Below are 24,335 nucleotides of genomic sequence, written 5' to 3'. Positions count from 1 at the left end.
GCATGAAGAGTAAGTGAAAATCTGTGAAACTAGTCTTAGGTTAAGGCAGGTGGCAGTGGGTCAATATGGTAACTAGTGCATAGAGTTTGTATGTTTGTGTGTTTGCGTGGGTTTCCTCCGGGTACTCCGGTTTCCTCCCACACTCCAAAGACATACTGATAGGGACCTTAGATTGTGGGCCCCATTGGGGACAGTTGGATGCTAATGTCTGTAAAGCGCTGTGGAATATAGTAGCGCTGTATAAGTGCATAAAATAAATAAATAATGGTAAACAGGCAAAGGTCAGGCAGCAAAGAGTCAGAATTGGCATTGTCATTGTTTGTAGAATATAGCCTCATGTAAACAGGGGATGTTACTTATATTGACCATAACTTAAATGGACAGGATTCATGGTCTGTCATAAATAGAAACAAAGATGGTATAATCTTCAATACTGGTCAATGGAAACCCCAGAACCATTCTATATCCCTCTAAAAAGATGGTACAATATAAGATGACCACAGCTGTGACTGAGTTAGAGGCTATATGGTGACATAAAACTGTGATAACGCCATGATGCTAATTATTCCCTATTTAGAAAAAAATCACAAAGTCCCATTAAACTCGCCATTCTCTTTCTTTCCCATGTCCCCATCTTGTTCCTTTTTTCAAATAGTCAGTGCTGTATTTTTCCACATCCTCATAAGTCAACATATCCTTTACATTTAGAATTTTATTGCTTCTTTAAAACTTTCTGTTATTTCGGTACATGCAGCTTACATGGCTATGTCTTCATGGGTCTGTGCAAGCTCTTCTTGTAAGTTATTTTTTTCGTTTTTAAGCTCCTGGAAGGAAAGTGAAAGAAAAAGTAAGAATCACCATTCTGAAACATAAATGCATAAACAATAAATCCCTTGCCCCTGCTGCTGTACTTTTACTCCTCAGATTATGTGTTTTGCTGCCTCTTTTTCTTCAAATATTATTTGCTGTATTGGTAACCAACTAACCACATGTGCATATGCCACAAGCCCCAGAGGAGTGGAGGATAGGGGGTAGTAGTGGCTCTGGCTGCAACAGTTATCCACAGTGGCAAAATCAACACAGCTAGGAATATAAACACCACTTCTCCTGTTTACTTCACTCATTGTACTCAGCCAACCATGCCAAGCAGAGCCAATAAGTGGCACAGGGCTTTCTTATGACAAACACCACTTTATTAAACAATTAGTGAGGGTCACAGACAGCCACCTTGCACCAGCATATGGGTGTAGGCGGTACTGTTCTGGTCTCCAGGCTTGTCTCATGGGAGTGTGTCTGGTAAACATAATTTTTTATCAGTGGCAAGTAAGATGATTGTGTGCTCAGTAGTGGTGTCTGTGGGAGGAAATTACATCAGACTGATGGGTACTGAAAATAACAAAAAAAATATATCTAACCCTTAGTCAAATTCCCATTTCAAACAAAAAATCCCTATCACCAAACAAGTGCCTATATCAGGTATAACAAAAAGATCCAGAGGAAGGAAAAGATATCCAGCTCACATATCTAAATAGGGTTCGATAAAGGCAGAGATTTCTCTTTACAAAACAAGATAGGTATTGACACCCAGAATGTAAACAAGCTAAATAGTTTTCTGAAGCAAAAAAAGATTTAGAAAGTACAGATGTCAAATATTTTATAGAAATGAACTCATACACCATAGAGTTGAATTTCAGTATACCGTATATACTCGAGTATAAGCCGACCCGAATATAAGCCGAGGCCCCCAATTTTACCCCCAAAAAATGGGAAAAATTATTGACTCGAGTATAAGACTAGGGTGGGAAATGCAGCATATGTGGGGGATCTGTGGAGGACACTTATGGGGTGGATCTGTGGAGGACGTTGTTATGGGGTGGATCTGTGGAGGACGCTGTTATAGGGGATATGTGGAGGACAGTGTTATGGGGGATCTGTGGAGGACACTTATGGGGACCTGTGGATGGCACTGTTATGGGGTGGATCTGTGGAGGACGCTGTTATGGGGTGGATCTGTGGAGGACGCCGTTATAGGGGATATGTGGAGGACAGTGTTATGGGGGATCTGTGGAGGACAGTGTTATGGGGACCTGTGGATGGCACTGTTATGGGGTGGATCTGTGGAGGACGCTGTTATGGGGGATATGTGCTATGACACATAGGGCCATGAGGGGGGGGGGGCAGCATAAGACATATAGCATCTTATGCTGGTCCCCCTCATGGCCCTATGTGTCCCCTCGTGTCCTAAACTGCGCACATAACTGCCTTTGCATGTAAAGTATGTTACTCCTGTCTCCTGTGTGAAACAATCTCTCTCCTATTCTGTACTGTTACGATGAATGCAGTTGCACTACAGCGAGCGGGAGCTGGCCGGCCGGCGCGTGACTGACATCACTTAGTAATGCTCCTCCCACTTCAGGAAGCAGGAGCGTTACTAAGTGACACGCCGGCCGGGCCGCTCGCTGCAGTGGCATTTTCGGGTCGGCTAAAATCGAGACTCGAGTATAAGACGAGGGGGCTTTTTGAGCACAAAAATAAAAAAACTTGTCTTATACTCGAGTATATACGGTATATAGCACATAAACACAGATACCGTCTTCAATACATTTAGAATAATCTAACAGGGTAATTTATTAAGACAGGCATTTTAGATGTCGGTCTTAATATCCCTGCGCTTTTGCTTGATGTGCCTCTACATAACTTAGGCACATCCACTGCTAGCGTACAACAGCCTTACATCTACACCAGCCCCCTTGCCGATATAGATTTAGGTCATTTTCTACACCAAAAACTGTCGTAGAAAATGATAAATGAGACAGGCCTGCTAGCCCACTCTCCTCCCCGCCCACACCACACACCTTTTTTTTTTTTAGAACTAGCTTATGTGGTGTGGAAGGGGAAGAAGTTGCAGATTTTGCCACAAATCACCTTTGCAACAAAAATCACCAAATATACACCAAAAGTGGCATTATAATGCCCCTATAAGGAACACAAGATTGACAAAAAATATATAAAAAAAAAGTAGTACTGAAACCGACAAAACAATAATATTTCTAGGATTCTCAATAAACACAATTTGAATTCTAGAAGAGAAGTGAAAAGTTCTCTCAGGAACTGCCAAAAATATATTAAAATCAAACAGATTTTGTCTAAGAAGAATGGCAGAACTGATGGAAAAGGTAGTCACGTTAACCCTAGGTCTTAAAACACCTCCAATATTTTGCTGAGAAATGCAGCTCTAGCTAGGAACATGGACATAGATCTCATAACAGAAGTAAACAAGGAATTAAGGATCTTAAAACTATATTAAAACCGTTAATTATCCTTAGAAACTCCATCTGTTTGCTAAATAATCCAAAAACTAGATATAACAATTATATAAGATACTTCCGTATAAGGATGAGGAGCCTGTTCAACCAATGCTGCAATAAGAGGGAAATGGCAGAAGGAAAAAGTTTTTCCTAAATGTGGTAGGAACAATTGAAAGAATACACCTTGAAAAACTAATAACTTGCGATGAAAATACAAACCGGATTCCCAAAAAGTTGGGACACTAAACAAATTGTGAATAAAAACGGAATGCAATGATGTGGAGATGGCAAATGTCAATATTTTATTTGTAATAGAACGTAGATGACAGATCAAACGTTTAATCCGAGTGAATGTATCATTTTAAAGGAAAAATACGTTGATTCAAATTTTCACGGTGTCAACAAATCCCCAAAAAGTTGCGACAAGTAGCAATAAGAGGCTGGAAAATGTAAATTTGAGCATAACCAAGAGCTGGAAGACCAATTAACACTAATTAGGTCAATTGGCAACATGATTGGGTATAAAAAGAGCTTCTCAGAGTGGCAGTGTCTCTCAGAAGCCAAGATGGGTAAAGGATCACCAATTCCCACAATGTTGCGCAGAAAGATAGTGGAGTAATATCAGAAAGGTGTTACCCAGCGAAAAATTGCAAAGACTTTGCATCTATCATCATCAACTGTGCATAACATCATTCGAAGATTCAGAGAATCTGGAACAATCTCTGTGCGTAAGGGTCAAGGCCGTAAAACCATACTGGATGCCCGTGATCTCCGGGCCCTTAAACGATACTGCACCACAAACAGGAATGCTACTGTAAAGGAAATCACAGAATGGGCTCAGGAATACTTCCAGAAACCATTGTCAGTGAACACAATCCACCGTGCCATCCGCCGTTGCCAGCTGAAACTCTACAGTGCAAAGAAGAAGCCATTTCTAAGCAAGATCCACAAGCTCAGGCGTTTTCACTGGGCCAGGGATCATTTAAAATGGAGTGTGGCAAAATGGAAGACCGTTCTGTGGTCAGACGAGTCACGATTCAAAGTTCTTTTTGCAAATCTGGGACGCCATGTCATCCGGACCAAAGAGGACAAGGACAACTCAAGTTGTTATTAACGCTCAGTTCAGAAGCCTGCATCTCTGATGGTATGGGGTTGCATGAGTGCGTGTGGCATGGGCAGCTTGCATGTCTGGAAAGGCACCATCAATGCAGAAAAATATATTCAGGTTCTAGAACAACATATGCTCCCATCCAGACGTCATCTCTTTCAGGGAAGACCCTGCATTTCTCAACAAGATAATGCCAGACCACATTCTGCATCAATCACAACATCATGGCTGCGTAGGAGAAGGATCCGGGTACTGAAATGGCCAGTCTGCAGTCCAGATCTTTCACCTATAGAGAACATTTGGCGCATCATAAAGAGGAAGGTGCAACAAAGAAGTTAGAGGCCTGTATTAGAAAAGAATGGGAGAGCATTCCTATTTCTAAACTTGAGAAACTGTTCTCCTCGGTCCCCAGACGTCTGTTGAGTGTTGTAAGAAGAAGGGGAGATGCCACACAGTGGTGAAAATGGCCTTGTCCCAACTTTTTGGGGATTTGTTGACACCATGAAATTCTGATTCAACATATTTTTCCCTTAAAATTGTACATTTTCTCAGTTTAAACTTTTGTTCCGTGATTTATGTTCTATTCTGAATAAAATATTAGAAGTTGGCACCTCCACATCATTGCATTCAGTTTTTATTCACGATTTGTATAGTGTCCCAACTTTTTTGGAATCCGGTTTGTATATAATCTATTAATTTATACATAGACAACAAAAGCAGTGGCAACATACATAACCAAAATAGAGGGCTAAATCCAAACATCTCTGCTTACAAACTTTACATCTATGGAGATGGGTTCTACAGAGAAATGTGGACATGAGATCACAATATATCCCGGAACAAGCAAACAAATTAGTAGACATATTCTTGAGACAACAAAATGTCTCTATGAACACAACACTGAAAAATTATGTTCAGGAAATATGTCAATCTGTAGACCTATTTGCCTCAGAAATATCAGCTCAAGTGGAGAATTTTGGGCAAGAGCATAGTCCAAATGAGCTTGGAAAATGGATGCATTCTTCTTCAACTGGAGAACTTTGGAGAATCTTTACATATTTACACCACTTTGCTTATTCACTTGGGTAATTAAAAAAATAATAGAAGTTCAACAACCAGTCCCTGTTTAGTCGGTTTGGCCAGCCAAATCGTGGTATCCCAAGATTCATTCCATAATCATGAGAATGGAAATCCCTCTGGGAATGAGAGTGGAAGCATTTTAGGATCCAAATAAGCAGCCCCAGTAGGTTTTTCATTATTCCACAATTATCAAAAGACACCAACGGTTAAATTCTTCATTTAAAGCCCACAAAAAAAATCCTAGATCCTAGAATTCTTTTGAAGTGAATTGGAACAACGCAGTAGTTACATCATAGTTTAGTACACAAAGGAGCTGTGTAGTTTTGGTACTTTTTACTTCTAGCAGCAAATTAAGATGCCAGAGCTGTAGGGTAATAGCTGATTGACTGGAGTGTGGGGTTTTGGACTCCTCTCACTCATCCATCAATATCAAAATCAAAATCCTTGACAGGTCTTTTAAATATAGTGTGTGGCAATAATTGACTGAACATGTAATTCCATATATTCCATTATGTTTCAACATATTTAAGGATAACTCCATTAACTGACAGTCTTAATTATCATAAATTAAATGCCCCCTTCAGCGGCATATGCCAGTCTTGATTTCTGCGTGTCATAGAAATCTTGTTCTACACACCCTTTCCCTTTGGTCCAACCCCTTTTTAAATGGAAGATGGACATTGATCCAGGGACATCACCTCTAAACCCGAAAGAGAAGACGTCATCTGCGCAGGCGCACTGAGGAAGTGCTGAGGAAGCGAGCGTCCTTCTCTCAGAGCGCCTGCGCCGAATGAAGACACGTAAGGTGCAGGCGCGGGATTTGAATTGCAGACAGGGCCAGCCGGAGGAGGAGAGCACTCCCTGGCCCTGTCAATCAACAGGAGGAGGGGGCGTTTTTTTTTAAAGGAGGATGCGGCGGCTACCAGCAAGTAGACGCCCTACTTGCTGGTAGTGAAGTCATTTGCATATTTTAAAAGCTTGATTTTTAGTGAAACCAAGCCACAGAACAAGGTAAGAGCCCTATATAGGGAATAGTCGTCCAATAAGGATTTTAATATGCCCAAAAATTAAAAATGAGTTTTGGGGGGTGACAGAAGCCCTTTAACAACTATGTAACTATGCAATATGGGGTTGTGTGTGTGGATAATTTAATGCTATCTTTACTTGAAAATGAAAATCTACTCTGGGTATATAGCTGAAAATTTAGTGACTGGAAATACAGTATTCTGTAAGAGGTGTGTATATAAAACTCAGTACCACAAAGGCCTGTCTCATTCAATATGATCATGAATGCTAAAACTCTTGGCCTTAAACACATCAGAACACTTATGGGCCCCATTAAAAACAATGGGATCCAGCAGGTCCCATTCAGATCTGTCACAGAAGTCATGGCTATGTTATAAACTGAAGCCAAAGCACTAGTAAAAATTGAGCCTGAAAATATGATAGCATTTATTTAATCCTGCAACTGATAATAGCCGGCAATTTTTCTTTCTTTTTTGGCCCCTTTAACGCGGGCGAGTTTTCCGTGTGGGTGCAATGCGTGACTTGAACTGAATCCTAACCCATTTATTTCAATGGGGCTGTGTACATGAGCGATGTTTTTCACGCATCACTTGTGTGTTGCGTGAAAATCGTAACATGTTCTATATTCTGCGTTTTTCACGCAACTCAGGCCCCATAGAAGTGAATGGGGCTGCTTGAAAATCGCATTGCATCCACAAGCAAGTGCGGATATAATGAGATTTTCACTGATGGTTGCTAAGGAGATGATGGGAATAAATAGGGATGAGCCCTGGGACCCCAATAAAATCCATTTACTTTATAATTTTCCATTATAACATGGTTACAATGAAAAATAACAGCATTCTTTAATACAGAATGCTAAGTAAAATGACCATTGAGGGTTAAAAAATAATAAAAAAATTACTCACCTATTCCACTTGATCGCGCAGTCATTATCGTCTTCTTTCTTCTTCTCGCAGGACCTGCAAAAGGACACCTGCGCTGACGTCATCGCACTCACCACATGGTGAGTGCGATGACTGACGTCAGCGCAGGTCCTGCTGAATGATCAATGGTCATTTTACTTAGCATTCTGTATTAAAGAATGCTATTATTTTTCATTATAACCATGTTATAATGGAAAATAATAAAATCTACAGAACACCGAACTCGAACTTCTGTGAAGAAGTCGGGGTTCGGGTCTGGGTGGGCATAGTGGGTCGGCACGGTGCTGCCATCACTGATGACGTCACCGTGTCCGCATAGTGTGATGACATAGTGACATCATCACGTCAGGTGCATGAGAATTGGAGCGTTCTCTTCAATCGAGATGTCCGCAAAGGCGTCTCTTTAATCAGATAGATGAGTAGGTATTTTTTTTGTTTTAACCCCTGATTAACCTCCTGATAGGCTGAATGTGACTCCCAGATGCTGTCATCAGCGCCGAGCACGACATCTGAGGGTTTAAAAGACGGGGGCGGCGTGATTGGAGTTCCCCGTCATTGCACCTGCTACAAACAATGGAGTAGCGTAACAAATTGAATTTTTTGTCAAGGTTCAGCGAAGCAGACAAATTTAATTTTTGATTTTTTTTTATCACTTATTATTATTATTATTATTATTATTATAGCCTTTTCTATTTCATATCTGTCTGAAAAGATTGATAAAATCCAGTATGAGCTGATTGTATGACATTTTATTATTTCTCTTAAATATAAAAAGAATTCAGATGACCTACCTGTAACAATGTTTTTTGCTCTTCCACTAGTCCCATTAATTCTTCTGTTTGGATCGTTTTCTATAAATCAGCACAAAGAAACACAGAAGTGATATGCACATACACACCATGCATTGCCATTACATAATTATATGTGCCAGCATAGGCTTCTTCTTGTGCTTTAACCCCTTCACGCATTGTCATGTACATGTACGTGAGGGAATGCGGATTCTTGCCTCATCCTCATATACAAATACATGATGTGATCGGGCGGATGCTGGAGCTGCACCCGTCCAATCAGCAGGACGGGCCCGGCTGTTACTGCGGGGTTTGCAGAGGGAGGGGGCTCCCTCTGACTCCATCTGCCCCCCCCGTGCTGCGCTGACAGGGGGCTGATGGTTGCCATGGCAGTGCCGTTGCCTTACAAGACGTCGGAGCCTGCCAGCTACGGGAGCCCAGGAGAGCCAGCCTGTTTCAAGTAAAAAAAAAAAAACAGACATATTAGGAATCGCCGCATCCGTAACGACGTGCTCTATAAAAATGACACATAATCTACCACCTTAGGTGAACACTGTAAAAAATCAAAATAAAACCAAGCAACAATTGCCATTTTTTGTTACCTTACATCACAAAAAGTGTAAATCCAAGTGATCAAAAAGACATATGTACCCCAAAATAGTACCAATAAAACCGTCATCTCTTCCCCCAAACAATGAGCCCCTATATAAGACAATCACCCAAAAGATTAAAAAAAATATGGCTTTCAGAAAAATGACACATGATGATTTTTTTTCCTTCAAAAATGCTTTTATAGTGTAAAACTGAAATACATTTTCAAAAAGTAGACATTAGGTATCGCCACATCTGCAACGAACTGCTCTAGAAAAATATTATATGACTTACCCCCTCAGGTGAACACCATAAAAAAAGTGCAAAAAAAAATGTAAAAAATGTTTTGTCACCTTTCATCACAAAAAGTGTTCTACCAAGCGATCAAAATGTCATATGAAACCTAAAATAGTACCAGTCAAACCGTCATCTCTTCCTGCAAAAAATTAGCTCCTAAAGAAGACAATTGCACATCAGAAAATGGAGATGCTAAAACATTATATATTTTTTCAAAAATGCTATCATTGTGTGAAACCGAAATACAATAGGTATTGCTGCTTCCGTAATAACATACTCTATAAAAATATCACATGACCTAACCCCTAAAGGTGAATTCCATAAAAAAAATATAAAAGAAAAAGTTTCCCAAACAACCAATTCTTGATAGATCAAAAAAATCATATGTACCAAAAAATGGTACCTATAAAAATGTCAACTCTTTCTGCAAAAAATGAGCCCCTAGTCAAGACAATCGGCAGAAAAATAAAAAATATAGCTTTCAGAAAATGTTTTTTTCAAATGCTTTAATTGTGTAAAACTGAAAATAAAAAATATACAAACTGGATTCCAAAAAAGTTGGGACACTATACAAATCGGGAATAAAAACTGAATGCAATGATGTGGAGGTGCCAACTTCTAATATTTTATTCAGAATAGAACATAAATCACGGAACAAAAGTTTAAACTGAGAAAATGTACCATTTTAAGGGGAAAATATGTTGAATCAGAATTTCATGGTGTCAACAAATCCCCAAAAAGTTGGGACAAGGCCATTTTCACCACTGCGTGGCATCTCCCCTTCTTCTTACAACACTCAGACGTATGGGGACCGAGGAGACCAGTTTCTCAAGTTTAGAAATAGGAATGCTCTCCCATTCTTGTCTAATACAGGCCTCTAACTGTTCAATCGTCTTGGGCCTTCTTTGTTGCACCTTCCTCTTTATGATGCGCCAAATGTTCTCTATAGGTGAAAGATCTGGACTCCAGACTGGCCATTTCAGTACCCGGATCCTTCTTCTACGCAGCCATGATGTTGTGATTGATGCAGAATGTGGTCTGGCATTATCTTGTTGAAAAATGCAGGGTCTTCCCTGAAAGAGATGACGTCTGGATGGGAGCATATGTTGTTCTAGAACCTGAATATATTTTTCTGCATTGATGGTGCCTTTCCAGACATGCAAGCTGCCCATGCCACACGCACTCATGCAACCCCATACCATCAGAGATACAGGCTTCTGAACTGAGCGTTGATAACAACTTGGGTTGTCCTTGTCCTCTTTGGTCAGGATAACATGGCGTCCCAGATTTCCAAAAAGAACTTCGAATCGTGACTCGTCTGACCACAGAACAGTCTTCCATTTTGCCACACTCCATTTTAAATGATCCCGGGCCCTTGCTTAGAAATGGCTTCTTCTTTGCACTGTAGAGTTTCAGCTGGCAACGGCGGATGGCACGGTGGATTGTGTTCACTGACAATGGTTTCTGGAAGTATTCCTGAGCCCATTCTGTGATTTCCTTTACAGTAGCATTCCTGTTTGTGGTGCAGTGTCGTTTAATTATGGTTTTAAGGCCTTGACCCTTACGCACAGAGATTGTTCCAGATTCTCTGAATCTTCGGATGATGTTATGCACAGTTGATGATGATAGATGCAAAGTCTTAGCAATTTTTCGCTGGGTAACACCTTTCTGATATTGCTCCACTATCTTTCTGTGCAACATTGTGGGAATTGGTGATCCTCTACCCATGTTGGCTTCTGAGAGACACCGACACTCTGAGAAGCTCTTTTTATACCCAATCATGTTGCCAATTGACCTAATTAGTGTTAATTGGTCTTCCAGCTCTTCGTTATGCTCAAGTTTGCCTTTTCCAGCCTCTTATTGCTACTTGTCCCAACTTTTTTGGGATTTGTTGACACCGTGAAAATTTGAATCCACGTATTTTTCTTTTAAAATGATACATTTACATTAAACATTTGATCTGTCATCTACGTTCTATTACAAATAAAATATTGACATTTGCCATCTCCACATCATTGCATTCAGTTTTTATTCACTATTTGTTTAGTGTCCCAACTTTTTGGGAATCCGGTTTGTAGACATATTCGGTATTGCTTCGTCCATAATAACTTGCTCTATAAAAATATCACATGATCTACCCCTCAGGTGAACACTGTTTTAAAAAATAAACTGTGCCAAAAAAGCAAACATTTGGTCACCTTGCACCAAAAAAGTGTCATATTGAATGATCAAAATTTCTGTTTTAAAAAATGCTGTATTATGTAAAACTGAAAAAAATACACATATTTGGTATTGCCGCGTCCGTATCAACCTGCTCTATAAAAACAGCATATGATCTATCCTATGTAAAAAAACATAAAATATGAACTGCCACAACAGCCATTTTTTTGTTTCCTTGCCTCACAAAAAGTGTAATATCGATCAAAAATTATATGTACCCCAAAATAGTACCAATAAAACTGTCACCTCATCCCATAGTTTAAAATTGGGTCACTTTTTGGGAGTTTCTACTCTAGGGGTGTATCAGGGGGTCTTAAAATGAGACATGGCAACTTTATTAAAATTATCCCAGCGACATCTGCCCTCCAAAATCCATATGTCGCTCCTTTCCCTTTGCACCCTGACGTGTGCCCATACAGCAATTTACGACCACATATGGGGTGTTTCTGTAAACTGCAGAATTAGGGTAATAAATATTGAGTTTTCTTTGGCTGTTAAACCTTGCTGTGTTACAGGTTAAAATAGAATTAGAAATTTCGCCTCCATTTTCCTTTCATTCCTGTGATTGTAAAATCAGTTTTGAATAACTTGAAGGGTTGTAGTTTTTAAAATGGGTCCATTTATGGGTGGTTTCTACTATGTAGGCCCCACAAAATTTTAAGAATTGCTTTAAAAATTCTAAGCCTTCTAACTGCCTGAAAAATAAAATGTAATTTTCAAAATGATGCCAACATGAAGTAGACATCTGGGAAATGTACAGTAACAACTATTTTATGAGGTATCACAATCTGCTTTAAAAGCAAAGAGATACAAATTTCTTTTAAATTGTGAATTTTTCTAAATTGTCTGTAAATTTTGGAATTTTGTATAAAAGTGAAACATATTGACTCAAGTTTACCACTAACATGAAGTACAATGTGTCATGAGAAAACAATCTCAGAATCACTTTCCAGCGTTCCAGAGTTATTACCACATAAAGTGAAACATCAGATTTTCAAAATGTGGCTTGGTCCTTATGGTGAAAACTGGCTTGGTCTTGAAGGGGTTAATAATAATTGAAGGGATGGTCCCATGTTAGCTTGGCCATATTATGAAAATATCCACCTAATTGGAAGAACAGTTTTGTTTTCAGAGTCTGAAGTGTAGAAGAACACAAAGTATTAGCATGAAGGGGAGCAGATAGACCATGTATTATTCTGAAGCTTCAGTGACATCTGCTGTTCTACCACATGTCCTTTACATCTTGAGATTGTGATTACTTCCTCACTGGAGCACTTGTCAGTTTCATTGTCGATAGCACAGGGATAATAAGGGTAGGTGAATCTTTGATGATCCTTACATAGCCTTATATAACTTTTAAAAGGGGAACACTCCCTTTATTTGCACAAGAAATTGAATTTACCAACAAGAAAATGATATACTTTGTTGTAGTCCTGAAAATTGATCAGAAGAAGCTAAATTGCTCTTTACAAATTGTAACATTCAATAGTTTTATTATACTAGTGGTGTAATACAGCATTCTGAAATAATAATAAAGTAATGTATTATCCATAGGATGCGCCATAAATAATTGAAGGAATCTGTTACTGGGAAATTCAGTGTTAAACCAAACACAATGCCTTGTAGGGATAGCTCAGCTTGGAGAAAAATGTACTTGTAATCAATATGCTGGGTGGGCCTAAGCATCATTACTCTTCCTGCTTCCTCTGTCATCCCCTCCCATTCCTTGACTGACAGGACCTGGTTCCTGCAACGTGATCTTGTCTGGCCCTGTCAATCAAAAAAAGAAGGAGGGGTTGGCAGAGAAATCAAGAAGAGCAAAGGTGCACAGTGTGGTTTGGGCCCGCCCTCACTGCACTTAACTGTTCATTTGAATAAGGAACAAAAGTACTTTTTCTCCAGAATGAAGCAATGGATTACTAAGTGAAAGGTATCATTACATTCAGCTGAGCTAGCCCTACAAGGTATTATTCCTGAATTTTCTGGTGACAGATTTCTTTTGACAGACGGCGGTCCACCTATGAGATAAGATTATTTTAGGGTTATTACCCGGTATACTATACGTATGTTATTAGCTTCTGTAATGGTTTTAATTATTTTACCAATACATAACATGAAGACTCACCTGTGTTAGTAGTTCATCTTTCTGTGCCAGTAGGTTTTCATATTCATACAGTTGGTGCTGTTAATATATACAGTAATAAAATAAGACAGAAAAGCAATTGTCACTGTATGGAGCACTCCTATTGATGTGTAATGCAATCCATCTCGGTACCATGCACTCACCAGTAGCTTTGAGTTCTCCACTCTAAGACTATCCAGCTTTTCTTTGACCTTCTCCTTCTCTGAAATTAGCTTATCATTCTGCAGGACATATTTTCAGATATTAAAGAGGATCTGTCACCTGTCAATTGTAAAACTGCCTACCTTGCTGTATTGCCACCACTTCCCTGATTTGTCTATGTTTTTTGTGCTCCTCCACCACTTCATTTCTGAGATATTGTGGCTGCTAGTTCTGGTTAGTGCTGAGAATATTCTTCACTGCTGTGAAAAAGTAAGCACAGCGAGGTCTTGTTAAGTTCTCATTGCAGCATATGATATAGCACAGAGATCAGCAACCTCTGTCACTCCAGCTGTTCTGAAACTACAACTCCCAGCATGACTCATTCACTTATATGGGAGATACAAGAACAGCCAAGCAAGTGTGCATGCTGGGAGCTGTAGTTCCTAGAAGCTGGAGCGCCAAAGGTTGGTGAACACAGATATAGTATCAAGGAGCAGATGGACAGACATCAAGAGTAGATCGCACCAAACAGGGACCAGCATCACTACAACTGCCCATCAAGAGCTCCAGCCCAGCATAAAAATAAGTTTGGGAACTCTCTAAAAATAAGCAGCCTCAAGTGGGAGCATTCTTCACCAATCTGATGCTGTGTTGATTGGACAGCATCAGAACAGTGAAGAACACTACTACTTCAGAAATTAGCGCAGGGGTTCCTGGCTACTACTGACTTCATTGACTTCCATTGACATTAGCAAATTGGGCTCTAGAATTAACAGCCCTGATATCTCAGTAATGGGGTGGAAGGGATGGGTTGTGGTGGGCACGATTTTTTTTTATAAATTCACTTGTTTTAAAAAGAAAAAGGTGTACCATGCTTTACAGAAACACAAAGCTTAGCACTGCTGCTCATATCAAGGATATAAGTGGGACAGAATGTATGCAGTCTAAACTCAATGTTTTAAGCTCATTCTACACCAACTGTATCTTCCTAAATCAGACAAAAGTCTTGAAAGGTACTGGTTTCCATTGCAGAGAACCACCTGGTGTAAAAAATATAACAGGCACAATGCTCCTTGGGAAAAAAAGTATGCAAATTAGCTCTCACTAGTGCAGGTAGCTAGCCTATAAAAGTCTTGAAACATAAGTAAGGATATCAGTCAAAACAATGGTTATAGATATGCAGTGAGCCCCTGATGAGCCAGTGCAGATGATGGGAGTGGTAGCGATGAAATGCTGTGTCACGGTGTACTCTCTCAGGCTGTTGCTCTGTGGGGGTCAGTGCAGTCAAAATGTAGATTGAAGAATTAGGCCAGAAGTTAACACTTCTCTTTACTTAGAGCAAAATACTTGTATAACATGGCACATACAGCAGTAGTAAGTACAAAGTGCAGTTTCTCTGGCATCAAATAAGGAGGTATGGTGGCAGTTTGGATGGCAATAGGTTGGCAGCAGCAGGCACTTGTGGATTTAGGTGTTCACTGTAGTACAGGCTTAATGTTTGCCTAGCCTAGCGATGGTTTAGGTAGGTGGTGGTGTCTGGGCTGTAGTCCCTCACCTTGCAGCAGTGTCTTTAAAGGGAATCTGTCACCTGCTTTTACCATTTTAAGCTGTCACCATCGCTATATTCACTAAAGTACCTCATTTCCAGCAGTCTTCTTTTTACTTTATTTCGTTTTGTCCTTTTGATATAAAAGCGCTTTTTATGATATGCTAATGAGGCTCCAAGGTGCCCAGAGGGGCGTTTTTTCTTCTTCTCCGGTGCCAAGTGATGCCTCCCTGCAGTGCCCAAGAACGCCTCCTGATCTTCAAATAACCTCCCACAGCCCCGGCAAACGGTTCCGCCCCCTCCCCACGTCATAGTCTACCTTCTAGAAATGCCCCGTCCTTCTTCCTGTCGGCGGCCAGAAAACTCGCGCAGGCGCAGTACCGCCTGTGGCCTGCGCGATCATCAACCTCCTCAGGGCAACAGCGCTCAGGTTACATCACTGGGCTCAGCGCATGCGCAGTGAGACTTTTGAGGCTGTTGCCCTCAGGAGCTTGATGATCGCGCAGGCGCAGGCCGCATGCGGTACTGCGCCTGCGCAAGTTTTCTGGCCGCCGACAGGAAGAAGGACGGGGAATTTCTAGAAGGTAGACTATGACGTGGGGAGGGGGCAGAACCGTTTGCCAGGGCTGTGGGAGGTTATTTGAGGATCAGGAGGCGTTCTTGGGCACGGCAGGGGGGGCGTCACTGGGCACCGGAGAAGGAAAAAAACACCCCTCTGGGCACCTTGGAGCCTCATTAGCATATCATAAAAAGCGTTTTTATATCAAAAGGACAAAACAAAATAAAGTAAAAAGAAGACTGCTGGAAATAAGGTACTTTAGTGAACATGGTGATGGTGACAGCTTAAAATGGTAAAAGCAGGTGACAGATTCCCTTTAAAGCCATATTTTGCTGATCACTCTGCTGTCTTGTCTCAAGTTTTTTCTTGAGGCAGGATTAAGTTGTCCTCACAGGGGAAGAATATCTGGTTCCTGAGTTTCCCTCAGGAATAGGATGAGGTTCCTGAGAGTAGGAACTCTGACATGTGCTTTCTCACTTTCCCACTATCAGAACAGGAACTCTTCTCTCTCCTTCCTAGTTAGACAGGAACTCTCCCCTCCTGGCAGGACGCAGGACCAGCCCACTCCTACTAAGAGGGAAGAAACAGGGTGGTTAGCCCTGTTCCTACCAACCAGGGAAAAATTGGTATAGCATCACATTACATTACATAACATTGTATAAAAGCATTAAAAAGCAGTTGCAGATACCCCCAGGTCTGGGGTACTGCAGATTGATGTTGGCTGATATCCTTCGTCATTTTTCAAAGGCAATAGGTGGCACTAGAGAGACAGATGGGGAGAGTTAGTTTGCAGACATCAGACAAACATCACAAACGAGCTGTGAAAAATGGTGGAACCTGATTGGTTGCTATGGGCAACTAAGCAAGTTCTACTTTACACCAGTTTAATAAATCTCTCCCAGTGTGCCTATAGCTCTTTAAAAATTATTTGTAGAGACTTTCCTTCATCTTTTACATTACCTCCTCCTGTAAAGTCTGCTTGTGGCTACTTAGCAAATGTTCCTCCTTTTCCTGTAGATATAGATACAGAAAAGATGAATAAAAGCTGATAAAAATGTAATTCATCTTTAAAGAGGCAATCCCATCACGTAGATATCTGAATTGTGTCGATCCCTCATCTGGAATATGCCACAAATGGCTGCTGGGGATATATTATAAATGTTTATGATAGGAACACCCCCATATTTAGAGTGGGTTTGAGTAAGGGTATGACCACATGAGCAGGCGTGGCGTCATACATTTACACTCTCCTCCTCTCTGGTGTTCTGACTGGGGAGTAGGGTAACTCCGGGAAGTGTAAGCTGCAATATTGATATGCCATAAATGTCTCAGATGATATTGGAATTATACCTTTACGGTTTGTTGTGGCCCTTGGGAATTATTCAGTATGACAATATGGACCTTGGACCAGAAAAGGTTGTGTACTCCTGATCTAAGGGGCTGTTCACACCTTGTTTTCGTTGTATGTCAAGCGGATTTGTTTGTAAAAAAAAAAATATATATAGAAGCATAGGCCATGCCATCCCAATGAAGACCCACTCCTTCCTGGATAAGTACCAAACCATTTTCAAGGTGCAGACAATTTAGTAAATCTGGGCAAATATATTTTTATTTTTCACTATAACAAATGTAACAGCGAGGTTCCTCAGCATTTGTTAACTGGCAATTGCTTCCTGTGGGAATACAAGCTTTTTAAGTGCAATACCAGTATACGGCACAACTTCCATTTTTCATTTGCCTTAGGCTACTTTCACACTTGCGTTTTTCTTTTCCGGCATAGAGTTCCGTCCTTGGGGCTCTATACCGGAAAAGAACTGATCAGTTTTATCCTAATGCATTCTGAATGGAGAGCATTCAGTTCAGGATGCATCAGGATGTCTTAAGTTCAGTCTTTTTGACTGATCAGGACAAAGATAAAACCGCAACATGCTACAGTTTTATCTCCGGCCCAAAAAAACGGAAGACTTGCCTTTTTCCATTCCTATGGAAAACTGTACTTTTTTCCATAGGAATGTATTAGAGCCGGATTCAAAGTAACGGAATGCCGGATCCGTCCTTCTGGTCTGCGCATCAAAAAATTTGAAAAAAATAAATGCCGGAACCATTTTTCCAGATGACACCGGAAAGACGGATCCGGCATTTCAATGCATTTGTAAGACGGATCAGTCTTACAAATGCCATCAGCTGGCATACGTTTTCCCAGATCTGGCAGGCAGTTCCGGCAGCCGCAAGAGTGAAAGTAGCCATACAGTAATAACTGCTGTAAGGAGTATGACTGTATAAGTGGCAGAAACATCTGCAACAACAAATCTTCTACATGAATTCCCTACTGGGTCAGAATTTTAATAGTGCATGACTTATATCACTGTGCATCACTGAATACTACTGTTTGGGCTGTGGGCAGTGGCATGGGATTTTGCGGACATAGTCAGGTCCATAAATATTAGGACATCAACACAATTCTAACATTTTTGGCTCTATACACCACCACAATGTGTTTTAACTACAGACTGTCAGCTTTAATTTGAAGGTATTTACATCCAAATCAGGTGAACGGTTTAGGAATTACAACAGTTTGCATATGTGCCTCCCACTTGTTAAGGAACCAAAAGTAATGGGACAGAATAATAATCATAAATCAAACTTTCACTGTTTAATACTTGGTTGCAAATCCTTTGCAGTCAATTACAGCCTGAAGTCTGGAACACATAGACATCACCAGACGCTGGATTTCATCCCTGGTGATGCTCTGCCAGGCCTCTACTGCAACTGTCTTCAGTTCCTGCTTGGTCTCGGGGCATTTTCCCTTCAGTTTTGTCTTCAGCAAGTGAAATGCATGCTCAGTCGGATTTGGCCATTGCATAACATTCCACTTCTTTCCCTTAAAAAAACTTTTTGGTTGCTTTTGCAGTATGCTTTGGGTCATTGTCCATCTGCACTGTGAAGCGCCGTCCAATGAGTTCTGAAGCATTTGGCTGAATATGAGCAGATAATATTGCCCGAAACACTTCAGAATTCATCCTGCTGCTTTTGTCAGCAGTCACATCATCAATAAATACAAGAGAACCAGTTCCATTGACAGCCTTACATGCCCATGCCATGACACTACCACCACCATGCTTCACTGATGAGGTGGTATGCTTAGGATCATGAGCAGTTCCTTTCCTTCTACATACTCTTCTCTTCCCATCACTCTGGTACAAGTTGACCTTGGTCTCATCTGTCCATAGGATGTTGTGAAGACTTTTTTAGATTTCGTTTGGCAAACTCTAATCCTGCCTTCCTGTTTTTGGGGCTCACCAATGGTTTACATCTTGTGGTTAACCCTCTGTATTTACTCTGGTGAAGTTTTCTCTTGATTGTGGACTTTGACACACATACACCTACCTCCTGGAGAGTGTTCTTGATCTGGCCAACTGTTGTGAAGGGTGTTTTATTCATCAGGGAAAGAATTCTTCGGTCAGTTGTTTTCCGTGGCCTTCCGGTTCTTTTGGTGTTGCTAAGCTCACGATGCGTTCCTTCTTTTTGAGAATGTTCCAAACAGTTGTTTTGGACACGCCTAATGTTTTTGCTATCTCTCTGATGGATTTGTTTTTTTTTTTTTTCAGCCTAATGATGGCTTGTTCACTGATAGTGACAGCTCTTTGGATCTCATCTTGAGAGTTGACAGCAACAGATTCCAAATGCAAATAGCACACTTGAAATTAACTCTGGACCTTTCATCTGCTCATTGTAATTGGGATAATGAGGTTATTACACACTCCTGGCCATGGAACAGCTGAGAAGCCAATTGTCCCATTACTTTTGGTCCCTTAACAAGTGGGAGGCACATATGCAAACTGTTGTAATTCCTACACCGTTCACCTGATTTGGATGTAAATACCCTCAAATTAAAGCTGACAGTCTGCTGTTAACCCCTTAGTGACCAAGCCTGTTTGGGCCTTTATGACCAAGCGTTTTTCTTTCTTTTTTCATGGTCTCGTTCCAAGAGCTATAACTTTTTTATTTTTTCAGTCTGTATAGCTTTATGGGGGCTTGTTTTTTACGGGACAAGTTGTAGTTTTTAATGGCACCATTTTGGGGTACACATAACTTTCTGATTAACTTTTATTAACTCTTTCTGGGAGGGAGATGGGGAAAAATAGCAATACTGCCACTGCGTTTTTACATTATAAATTTTTCCACATAAATTTTTCGGTACAAATAACATAATATCTTTATTCTCTGGGTCCGTACGATTACAGTGATACTAAATACTTAATACAAATTTTTTTAAGTTTTATTTTTCTATGGAGTTGTGTGAGGGCTTGATTTTTGAGGGACAACTTGTATTTTTCATTGGTATCATTTTGGAGTAAATGCCGCTTTTGAATCGCTTGTTAATACGTTTTTTTCGGTGGAAACTAAGAATAAATTAGAAATTCTGTCATTTCTTTATTTTTTTACGGCATTCACCATAGGGGATAATTTATGTAATATTTATGTAGTCTGGGTCGTTACGGACGCGGCAATACCAAACCATATGGGGGATATTTTATTTTTGCTATTTTTTTCATTGAAAAGCGTATTTTCAATGAAAAAAAATGCATATTTTTTTATTTTATGGGATTTTTTAAATTTAATAAATGTGTATTTTTTTTCTAATTTTCTTACTACTTAAAAGTCCCACAAGGGGACTATAAAATACATTATTTTGATTGCTTTTAAAATGTAATGCATTATCTCTATAATGCATTACATTTCTATAGCAATGCTATTCAAACATTGACCAGCAGGCGGCACCAGAGAGGCACAGCCTGCTGGAGATAACTACAGACAGGCTCGGGGCCCTGATCTGAAGCAAGGTAAGCTTCCCAACACATCAGCACCACGCGACAGCATCCCTCTGTCACCACTTTACATGCAACGGGCGCCATTGCGCCTGGCATGTAAAGGGTTAAACAGCCCGGATCGGCACTTCTGCCGGTCCGGGCTGTTAGAGCAGGGCCCCGGCTCTCATGTGAGAGTCGGGGGAGCCGCGCAGCGCTCAGACTGGGCCGCCGTAAAAACACGGCGGCCCAGCCTAAGGCCCCTTAGTGACCGCCGTAAAAAGACGTATGGGTGGTCACTAAGGGGTTAAAGCACATCTTGTTCGTTTCATTTCAAATCCATTGTGGTGGTTTATAGAGCCAAAAATGTTACAATTGTGTCGATTTCCCAATATTTATGGACCTGACTGTACTATAATGGAAACCAAATAGTGTCCCTGAAACGTATAATTCCGTAAACATAGTATCCTCCAAAAATAATTGTGTAAGGCCTCATGCACACGACAGTATTTTTTCACGGTCCGCAAAATGGGGTTCCGTTGTTCCGTGATCAGTGTCCGTTTTTGTTTCCGTGTGTCTTCCTTGATTTTTGGAGGATCACCAGACATGAGGAAAAGAGAAAAAAAAATCTAAGTCAAGTTCGCCTTGCAAATGATAGGGAAAAAAACGGACACGGATCACGGATGACAATCTTGTGTGCATCCGTGTTTTTTCACGGACCCATTGACTTGAATGGGTCCGCGAACCGTTGTCTGTGAAAAAAATAGGACAGGTTCTATTTTTTTCACGGACTGGAAACACGGATCACGGACGCAAATGACAAACGGTGCATTTTCTGAATTTTCCACTGACCCATTGAAAGTCAATGGGTCCGCAGAAAACCATGGAAAATGTAACAACGGACACGGGACGCAACAACGGTCGTGTGCCTGAGGCCTTAAGCTGATACTGTGCCAGGATGCCTCCCAATGTAACAGTCCTCCCAAAAGTCCCATTAAGAGAAATAATTCTCTGACAGAGTGCACTGGTAACAGTGCACCCAATAGTAATAATGTCCCTCATTTTCCCCCCAGAAGTAATAATGCCCCCAGTAGTGCTAATTCCTTCTATAATGTATGCCAGTACAAAAAAATGACCCCTTATAATGTTTGCCAGTAAAATAATGAGGGACGGATCTTTTTGAAATTGAGCCATATTGTGTCAACTTCAAACGGATCCGTCCCCATTGACTTACATTGTAAGTCTGGATGGATCCGTTTGCCTCCGCACGGCCAGGCGGACACCCGAACACTGCAAGTGGGAGTCCGCCTGCTGAGCGGAGGACAAACGGTGCCAGACTGATGCATTCTGAGCGGATCCGCATCCACTCAGAATGCATTAGGGCAGTACGGATGCATTCAGGGCCGCTTGTGAGAGCCTTCGAACGGAACTCACAAGCGGAGCCCCGAACGCTAGTGTGAAAGTAGTCTAAGTCATGGTGGCAGGTGACTTACCACAATTTGAACTATTACGTCATGGTGATCAGGCAGGCCCCGGAGAACTGCAGGGGCCCGGCAGTCGCTGATAGCCGGGCCCTGATGTATCCACCGGCATCGCTGTAAAAACCAATGACAGCGGATTAACCCCCTCTACGCCGCGGTCAGTGCTGACCATGGTATAGAAGGAATTTGCGGTCAGTGAGGGATCCCATCGGGTCCCCGTTCTGCAGTGACGGGAACCCGATGGGTGAGAAGGCACCTATTGCAAGGCATCGAGACCCGCCTTCTTTGGAAGCCGAGGAGATTCAGCCCCAGGCTTGGTCTCCTAGGCAACCTTGTGTAATACACTAATAGGCAATGCATTACAATACAGATGTATTGCATTGTATTGCAGAGGGGATCAGACACCCAAAAGTTGAAGTCCCATATTGGGACAGAAATAAAGTAAAAAAAAAAAATTTAAAGTGTTTTTAATAATAAAAAAAAAATTCAAGCAAAAAAATTAATACAATTTCCCCTGATTTTATAATAAAAAATAGAAAAAAAACCCCACACATATTAGGTATCACTGCGTCCGTAACGACATGCTCTATAAATATATCCCATAAGATAAACTCCGTAAAAAAATAAAAAATAAAAACTGTCCGAAAAAAAGCCATTTTTGTCACCTTACATCACAAAAGTGCAACACCAAGCAATCAAAAAGACATATGCCCCCAAAAACAGTACCAATCAAACCATCACCTCATTCCACAAAAAAAGAGCCCCTGCCTAAGACAATGGCCCAAAAAAAATATAAAAAAATATAGCTCTCAGAATATGGAGACACTAAAACATCATATTTCTTTTTGCTTCAAAAATGCTCTTATTGTGTTAAAGTGAAATAAATAAAGAAAGTAGACATATCAGGTATCGCTGAATCCGTAATGACTTACTCTATAAATAAATCACATGACCTAACCACTCAGGTAAACACCGTAAAACAAATTAAATAAAACCAGTTCCCAATAAGCCATTTTTTCACCTTATATCACAAAAAGCCCAACACTAAGGGATCAAAAAGGAGTATGTCCTCCAAAATAGTACCAATCAAGCCGTCACCTCATCCCGCAAAAAATGAGACCCTACATAAGACAATCGGATTAAAAAAAACTATGAATGACTATGGAGACACTAAAATATGATTTTTTTGTTTCAAAAATGCTATTATTGTGTTAAAGTTTAATAAATGAAAAAAGTTGACATATTAGGTATCAAAGCATCCGTAACAACGTGCTCTATAAAAATATGACATGACCTAACCCCTCAGGTGAATGCTGTAAAAATTAATAAATAAAAACTGTGCCAAAACAATCAATTTTTGGGTCACCTTGCCCCTTAAGAATGAATGAAAGAATGATCAAAAAATCATATGTACCCAAAAATGGTACTAATAAAAACGTCAACTCTTCCAGCAAAAAACGACTCTTCCCCCCAAAAAAATCTGCCTTCCTTTTTTTTTCCTGTGCCCTGCTGTGCTCCTTTATATCAGTTTACCATCAGATGTGGGGTGTTTCTGTAAACTGCAGAATCAGGGTAATAGATATTGAGTTTGTTTGGCTGTTAACCCTTGATGTGTTACAGGAAAATATTGATTAAAATGGAAAATCTGCCCAAAAAGTGAAAAATTATTTTTTTTTAAATTTGCTTCTAAAATTCTAAGCCTTCTAACGTCCTAAAAAAATAAAATTACATTTACAAAATGATTCCAACATAAAGTAGACATATAGGTATCACTATATGTTTTAAAAGCAGAGAAATGGAAATTTTTTAAATTGCTAATTTTTTAAATTTTTGGGTAAATTTCATAAATGAAGGTGACATATGTTAACTCAATTTCATGACTGTCATGAAGTATGGCTTGGATAAGTAAAAGTGTTCCAAAGTTATTACCACAGATTTTGCAAAGGATGGCTGTCACAGCCTTTGCTGTGTGCGCCGTGACACTTGTGCCATGCTTGCGGTTGCTGGTGGCAACCTGTTGGTGTTAAGGCATGTGGTGGCAGTGTCTCGGCTTTGGCTGTATGCGCCGTGACATGGTTACCATGCGTGCTGTTGCTGGTGGCAACGTGTTGCTGTTATGGCATGTGGTAGCAGTGTCTTGGCTTTGGCTGTGTGCACCGTAACATGCTTGCCTTGCATGCTGTTGCCGGTGACAACATGTTTCCTGGTGTGTGCACTTCCCCTTTAAGTTGCAGCCTTCCACTGTTTGGTGCTGTAAGGGTTAACTCCCTGATTGGGTGTGGTCGCTTTGGGCTATTTAGCTTCTGCTGGATG

The 24,335-nt window shown here is 40.6% G+C and overlaps 1 protein-coding gene across 1 annotated transcript in view; it reads right to left on the bottom strand.

Annotated features, from left to right (window-relative positions):
• Nucleotides 1-24,335, bottom strand: part of KASH5 (KASH domain containing 5) — an 85,420-nt gene that overhangs the window by 39,880 nt on the left and 21,205 nt on the right. The window contains exons 5-9 of the mRNA XM_044278180.1: nucleotides 16,694-16,744; nucleotides 13,631-13,708; nucleotides 13,470-13,526; nucleotides 8,240-8,299; nucleotides 760-824 (exon numbers count right to left, since the gene is read on the bottom strand). Coding sequence (XP_044134115.1) covers nucleotides 760-824; nucleotides 8,240-8,299; nucleotides 13,470-13,526; nucleotides 13,631-13,708; nucleotides 16,694-16,744 — 311 coding nt within the window. The remainder of the gene's footprint in view (nucleotides 1-759; nucleotides 825-8,239; nucleotides 8,300-13,469; nucleotides 13,527-13,630; nucleotides 13,709-16,693; nucleotides 16,745-24,335) is intronic.

The sequence above is a fragment of the Bufo gargarizans genome, chromosome 2, assembly GCF_014858855.1.
Source record: "Bufo gargarizans isolate SCDJY-AF-19 chromosome 2, ASM1485885v1, whole genome shotgun sequence".
Classification (NCBI taxonomy): Eukaryota; Metazoa; Chordata; class Amphibia; order Anura; family Bufonidae; genus Bufo; species Bufo gargarizans.
This window is presented reverse-complemented; position numbering and strand designations above follow the sequence as displayed.